Source organism: Strongylocentrotus purpuratus, unplaced genomic scaffold, assembly GCF_000002235.5.
Source record: "Strongylocentrotus purpuratus isolate Spur 01 unplaced genomic scaffold, Spur_5.0 spur5_scaffold_19, whole genome shotgun sequence".
Lineage (NCBI taxonomy): Eukaryota > Metazoa > Echinodermata > Echinoidea > Camarodonta > Strongylocentrotidae > Strongylocentrotus > Strongylocentrotus purpuratus.
In genome coordinates, this window is record NW_022145604.1 from 29,768,631 (window position 1) to 29,776,420 (window position 7,790).

Here is a 7,790-nt window from a genome sequence, read left to right on the forward strand (position 1 = left end):
TGTTTTTAAGTATTATATGAATCTACATTAAGTAAGCTTTAAATTAAGGGTTCACACATTAAAATTGATAAATTATATCCAGAAATATGAACAAAAACCTAATTGGACTTTATAAACAATGGGATTACCCAGTTTTGAGATAATTAGGTGTAAAGTTAATGATGCGTAACATAGCCTATATTATTTGCCAAAAAATGTTAGGAGATATTTTCGTGACCTAAGCTCTGGGGACATAAACTACAAGACATTAATAAGTCGATTTTTGGAAAAATCTTAAATGTGGTAGGTGGGTCAATTTTCAGTACATACACACTATACATCGCTATTACTACGATTGAGCCTAATGCGACACTGGACTCATTTCGTGGTGACTGGCCCCAAATGATAAACCTTTTCAGCATCAGATTCTTATGTTAAGTATCAGTCAATCAGTCAATTGAAGTCCAGCAAACACAAAAATGTACTCATCCAATATCACTACTCTCGTAGACAGTGCAAGGAGAAAGAGCAAATTATATATTTTTGTGAAATTATAGAAGAAGCAAAACTTCACATCTAATCAAATGACTATTTGAGGTGACTAACCAATGCGTTGAATGAGTCAAAACTACATATTATGAAATATATCTGGAAGTTGATGGTAAAAATGTGAAAGAAAAAAGGAAAAGGAAGATCTACAAAATGTAAGGAGTAGCCAAACGTTCAGTCATTTGTTACTGAGATTGATGCTTTTTATGTAGCAGGCCTACTCCGTTTAAACAATTATAAATGGTTGAAGGGCCTCCTTGGGTAATATCTAGACCTAGACCTAAACCGTACCTGGTACCTGTACGTGTTTCAGCCATGACGAGAGGCAAATCCAGGATTCTCTGACCGTCATATTTGGTTTGGTTGAGGGGGGATGGGGTAAGGAACATGCCCCCTGTCCCCCCTTACAAACACCGCCAGTGAATCTACTTGAAAGAAATCACTATTGATAGCAATGATGCAGGTGATCGTGAGGCTGGATATATATCTGAGTCAAGAGGCCATGGACAAATATTTCTTGGCATACTGTTGGTTTTGTATTCTAATATGACCTTATCCCAGGCCAAGGCTATATAAGTGAACGAACCCTTAAAGGTACTGTGTCCAACTTGCAGGCCCAAAAAATGAAAAGGTTAACTTCCAACGCCATTTGATAGATAATACTGATTTAGAACTTCCCTCAAAACGAAAGGGCTTGAAATGTCTCTTTGTGAGAAAATAACGACCGGCAGTTGTCGATCGAATGTAGGGATTGCAGTCCTTTTATTAAATAGTCTGATTTTCAGACTCTTGTACCGAATGGTCGTACGTTTTGTGCTGCCCAAATATTCGGTCAGTTTAATTTTGGCCAGTACAAGAAGTCGGTAATGGGTGTAGACAAATGCTTATGTACCCTTTACAGCTCATTTTATGTATGTTATTACCAAAGAAAAAAAAGAAGTTAGTCAGTCACTAAATAGTGACTGTCAGTGAAGTCTAGAATGTTAACGGGTTTCCTTACATAATTTGAATACAAGGACATTGCTAACGTTTAAATTTTTACAGATTCTACGTGACATATTCATAATTTCTGAAAAGTTCTACATAATTAAATGTTGGCTGCAAAAGGGATATACTACTAGACTCAGATACAAAATCAATCAAGTAAAAATCTTTTCGAGTTTGTGACAATCGTTTGACACCAACATCAAACTGCCAGTATAAAATTAAATGCCATAGCATGTCAGGCTGATTTTCGTTTTTGTTAAATAAACAAATTACATATTTGTATACATGTGCTCAAAGTATATAACATATCTGACTGTACGAGAAAGAGGCTCCCATGCCCATCTACAAAATAAAGTTACCACTGGAGGAAATTATACACATTTAAATCGACTTTACCAATATCTGCTCTTATAAGTCGACACGCCTTTCCATCGCGATACGCCTCCTGCGATTTTCGGCCTTTATTTTATAGAGAATTATACTGACTTTCTCCGCAACATTCTTGCAACCCCTCACAGCAAACACCCTGGACCCATTCGGACCGTCGAACTGCAGAATGGCAAGTACCTCATCTTCTGAAATCACATTGGACGGGTAACCACGGTCCTTGAACTCAGCTTGGATGCACTGTCTCACGTGAGATAATTCGAGTGGGAAGAAGGGTATAAAATGGCTGACGAGATGAGAATCGATGATTCGGGCCTTCTTAAAACCAGCATCTAAAATATAGAATGTAGAAAAGGATGAAGAGATCCTGCATATCCATTACATTTTTTTGACAATTGGTGCTGAAAATAACTGTATGAAAGGCCCATTAGTGGTAAATTGACAAGGTGAAAATGAAGGAGAGAGAAATACGGAAAATAACAATAATAATAATAAGGATAGGCATTTCTATGGCGTCGTCTATCTAGATAATTCTTATCCGAGGTGCATAAATTATTACCCCGGCTTTAGCCTAGCTGCCATTACAGCGCTCTAGTATTTCAAGGAATTAATTCCTGCGAGGCAAAATAATCCCAAAACAAATATCTTTGATTCGGCCTATTTTTTGTTGTTGTAAGCTGTATCTCCTCCAACATAACATTTATTTCTGTAAAGTGCTTATTATAAAAGGTTTTCTTTTTTAGTGCTCGTGCACTTCAAGTGGATTTGGTGCCTTTAAAATCGTAGACGTATGGTTATTATTATTAAAATGAACATCATGCCTTGTACAGAGATGAGTATCATCAGGTTGTGTAGATGCTATCACCATTTCATATTCATAAAGTATTTGATTGAATTGAAACAATTCACAAAAGAAGCCAGGTTTACATGAAGTTTGCAATGTGGACTTGTTATGGATGAGATTTTGAATAGTAGACTATAAAATAAGAAAATATTAGGAAAATTACTAACCAGATTTACCACTGACTTCGTTCGAGATGATTCGCTCCATATCAACCGATCTTATGTCTTCCCTCGCTATTCCCTTCTCATATGATTCAAACATATACTTGTTGATGGCTTGTGCAGCTAGTTTACTGTTTTTAAGATAGAACGACAGTAATATGGCGAGAGTGAGACAGAAGTATGATACTTCTGACTTCTTGACTATCATCAGCCCATCAGTACTAGTGTGAAGGAGGGATTACAGCACACTGCAAGGTCACTGGACAGGTGGTTATCTCAACAACTCTACGTTTCAAATTTATTATGATACAGAGCTCAGTGATGTCATGTTGGACCTTTGAAGCAAAAACGGCTGTTATCCAATCACATGTTGTAAAAACAAAAGCCATATTAAATAGTTTAATAATTCATCTAAACGAGCCTCAATTCACTGACATCACAATCTATTAAACATTTTGTGTTTTGAATGTGTCTTTTCATGCCACTATGTTTTGCTAAATGTACCTTATTGAAGTAAGGTGTGTGTCTTTTCATGCCACTATGTCTTGCTAAATCTACCATACTGTAGTAAGATGTGTCTTTTCATGACACTATGTCTTGCTAAATCTACCTTACTGAATAAAGTAAGGTGTATGTCTTTTAATGCCACCGTGTCTTGCTTGATCTACCTTATTGAATACAATAAAACACAGTCAAACCTGCTTTAGTGACCACCTGTCTACAAAGACCACCTGTCTACAAGGACCACATTTTTTGTTTCCTTTGAAAATGGTTTCTCATTGAAACATGTACTAAAGGAACCTGTCCACAAAGACCACCTGTCTACGAAGACCACTTTTTGTGTTCCCCTTGGGCGGTCGCTGTAGACAGGTTTGACTGTACAATAAAGTCATTTCTATAGCGCCCTTACAAAAACTAACTGTTGTTTCACAGCGCTTTACATAAAAGTTATCAAAGAATCTATTGAATAAGGTGTATGTCTTCCCATGCAACTATGCAGGCGCGTACGCAGGGGGGAGGGGGGGGGGTTGAACCCCCTCCTCCCCCCGCTTATTTAGCGGCTGGCTGAGTCGTTGCGAAATTTTTGGGATCCAAAAAAAAATGTCCTCGTATAGGTCTAGGATACGCATAAATCGCGAAGTGTTCACGAAAGTCGTCCACCAAATTTGTCGTGCCAAAATGTTGAACATTTTGAATATTGTGCCACGTATTTCAAGCCTTGTCCCGCATTGGCCCTCGTCCTCCGGCATGTTCCACGAACGCTTCCCGTTGTGGCAAGAACGTGGCACGAAACAATGCGCAAACCATGCGCGAATCAAAATCGTGCAAGTGTCAGAGTGCCTCATGTCCTGCTAAATCTGCCTTAAAGTAAAGGAGATGTGTGTCTTTTCATGCCACATGTCTTGCTAAATCTACCTTACTGACCTTCTGAATATAACGATGACTTTCCTATAATCGACCCCATCTACTTTAGTATGGTGATCTAAGAAGCTCCTCATATTGTCTAGTAAGCCAGGGGGCATGTTCTCTACCTCATCAAATATGAAGAGATGATTATAACATTCAGAAACCTTGGATTTGATGAATGAAACCAGCTTCTCCTGTAGAGAGACAGAGAGAGAGAGAGAGAGAGAGAGAGAGACAGAGAGAGAGAGACAGAGAGAGAGAAAAAAAAGAGAGAGCAAATAGAAACAGAAATAGAAATGAATGTAATCGGTTGTGAACACTGCTTGAGTTCTTAATTTCAAATCCTGACTCATCAATCTACTCGGCATGCCTATAGTAAGAGGCCACCCATTGAGTAGCCCTTTGACAAGGCCTCGTGACTCTGGCTAAGCGGCTGAGATGAGTCTAGTTACCCGGGGTGAACGCGCGACCGAGTGACGACCGTCACGAGGCCTTTTGCAATGTAGTTATCACTGCTCCGCATGAATTATTCATAGATACATATTAGCATGCCAATACGCCAACTTTGGATTTATTGACCCATCAGAATGGCGATCTCCCAGTTGGCTTCGTTCGTGATTTGTTCCATGTAGATGTCAGTGGTTTTAGCACGTACGTAATAGTTCATGTTTTTGAATGTTTTTATATTGATGTAAACTTGTATTTTTAGTCTTCGGACTTGTTGACAAGTCATGAATAAAACCTTATTTGAACCTTGAACTATAGTAGGCATGTAGGTCCATGTTCGCACTACGTAGAGTTTACTGTGTGTGTGTGTGTGTGTGATACTATATGCTGACGTCGTGCGAGAATAACTTCGCTGATTGGACGCTCCCTTTTCGGAAGCGAATTCCAGTCGGAAACAAAGGTTAACATAACAAATCCAAACCAGATTGATAAAGGCTACTTGTCTGGGCAATTCGCACTGGCGTTCACTCAGGTTTTCGCGATTAGTCCCTTTTTAGTCGCTCTGCGTCTATCAGACATGTGGCCTTGTTTAAAGGCTACCTATTGAGGGGCACATGGGAGGGTGTTAGGGATACAGTGCGTCCCAGAAAAAACGAAACCGAGAATTATCGAGCATCACTTAAAACAAACAGAACTTTGTTATTCCTTGCTCATTTTTCCTGATTGAGGTGTCATATGAAAGGGCAGAAACTGAACATTCTAGAAATGTGATTTTCTCTTTGAAATTCAGATACCGCCTGCCAAACGACTTTTTGGTTTCCTCTCTTCAAATTGTTTTTAATCATTCATGCGTGAAATATGCATCATATGAGTTGCGTCAAATAAAAGATGAGGATCTAAGCTTTACAAATGTGTGTCATTAATTAATTAAAATTGTGATTAAGTTATGATAAAATATCGATAATTCTCGGTTTCGTTTTTTCTGGGACGCTTTTTTATTGGTCATCCTGCCATGGGCAGTTTTTCATGAAACCTTCATAAGTAGAAGTTCCCTGACGTCCCATGGAATCGCATGTGTTGTAGTTAATCCGAGTTACAATTAAATATCGTTGAACTTGTACTTATGATGGTTTCGTGAAACGATAATACCGCACACACAAACAACTTTGAAAGATGATGAACTTGTGCAATTATCCATAACTTTAAATCTAAAATATCAACAAGTTTTTCGCTTATTGTTTGTGATGTCATACAGTAGCTGTGAATATTACTTCTACTAGTACTACGATGACATCAAGTGTTGCCCTTGATGGCAATTCGTTAATTCGCATGAGGCCTGTGTGGATGTTTTTCATCGAATGATGCGATATAGATCAATCGATTGTGCAGTTTCTTCTTACAGTGATATAATATAACCAAGTACCTTCTGTTGATAAAGATGTTTATGATCTTCATGATGAGGATAGTCCAGTGTAGACATCCTGACAGTTACACATCCGCTTTTCATTCCGTTTGTGTAAAGATTTTCAACCACGAGACGACTGATGTGGTTCTTACCGGTTCCAGCTGGTCCGTGTAGGGATAGAACCAATGGCTTTGGTGGATTAGGATTGGTCACATGACCATCTATAGCACCAAGGACGGTCATGTAGGCCAAGGGCTGGCCAAACAAATAGTCCTCAAAAGCATCGGCAAGAGCTGAAAGAATAAGTTACTATAGACATGTGAACTACATGTACCGATACTACATTCATTCAAATATGGGATGATTCTCACCAAATTTGCTGTACCTACCTTTGCAAAATATGGGATGCTAATATACAACAACAATTAACAACAGCAATAATAATAATAATAATAATAATGATGATGCTGAAAATTATTATGATAGTAATAGTACTACTACAACTATCACTACTAGTAATAAAACTAATTGTTAATGATGCTGATGATGATCATGTTGTTGATGGTGATGATGATCATGCTGTTGATGGTGATGATGATGGTGTTGATGATGATGATGCTGTTCGTGTTGATATTTACATCCGTGGTTAGCTAGCTATGTCACAAAAACCTGGGACACAAGGAAATATCTGTAAAGAGCTTACGGATGTTGTCAATGTATTAAAGGGAGTGGATCGCCAGTTTCCATGTGCAGAAGGCCATAATTCGCTGACACCAGACTTGGTGGAAATACCATTAACGGGGGTACAATTTTGCACACAGCAAACCCATAGTCCAGTCAAGAATTACCCCCCAATCTCTGGGAGAGCTCGAGAGTCTTCGGCAAATCAAAGCATTACATAAGGTCCAATGGTCATAAAACTTAAGGCTAACCCTGGTGATTGACAACACCTGTTATTGGGTAAACACCCGAACGGTGTCGAATTCCCCATGAGAGCCGACTACTCAGTGACTTTAAGCAATACATTTACCCATATTATGATTTTTTTTTAAAATCATTATTATTATTACTATTATCATTACTATAACTATTATCATTATTATTATTACAATGATATCGCTTTCAGAAGTCCTGAAAGGCGGTGTATCCCTTATGCAGCCAGCATCAAATTATGTAGAACTTTGCAGGAATTATCAATACGTCACGTCCTATCTGTGAAATTTAAACGTTAGCAGTGTCTTAGTTTTCAAATTATGCATGGCCGGAAACCTGTTTACTTTCTAGACTTCACTGTCAGACACTATTGAGTGATTGACTGACTTTTTTTTTTTTCTTTGGTGATACATGAAATTCGCTGTAAAGGGTACATGAGCATGTATATGTCCACATCAATAACCAACTTCTTGTAATGGCCAAAATTAAGCTGATTGAATCTTTGCGCAGCACAAAACATACGACCATTCGGTACAAGGGTAAAAAAATCAGACTACTAAATTAAACGAGCGCGCTCGCTAAATTCGACTCGACAACTAACGGTTATTTTCCCACAAACATACTTTTTCAAGCCCTTTTGTTTTGAAGGAAAATCTAAATTAGTATTATTTTTCAAATGCCATTGGAATTT

The 7,790-nt window shown here is 38.2% G+C and overlaps 1 protein-coding gene across 1 annotated transcript; it reads right to left on the reverse strand.

The window, feature by feature from the left end:
- Positions 1–1,592: 1,592 nt before the first annotated feature.
- Positions 1,593–6,614, reverse strand: LOC575885 (torsin-1A). The gene is made up of 4 exons (XM_030990838.1): positions 6,185–6,614; positions 4,333–4,508; positions 2,914–3,038; positions 1,593–2,234 (listed from the first exon to the last, which is right to left on the reverse strand). The coding sequence occupies exons 1-4, from the start codon at positions 6,407–6,409 to the stop codon at positions 1,924–1,926; spliced, it is 837 nt and encodes a 278-aa protein (XP_030846698.1). The 5' UTR covers positions 6,410–6,614; the 3' UTR covers positions 1,593–1,923.
- Between the last annotated feature and the right edge of the window lie 1,176 nt (positions 6,615–7,790).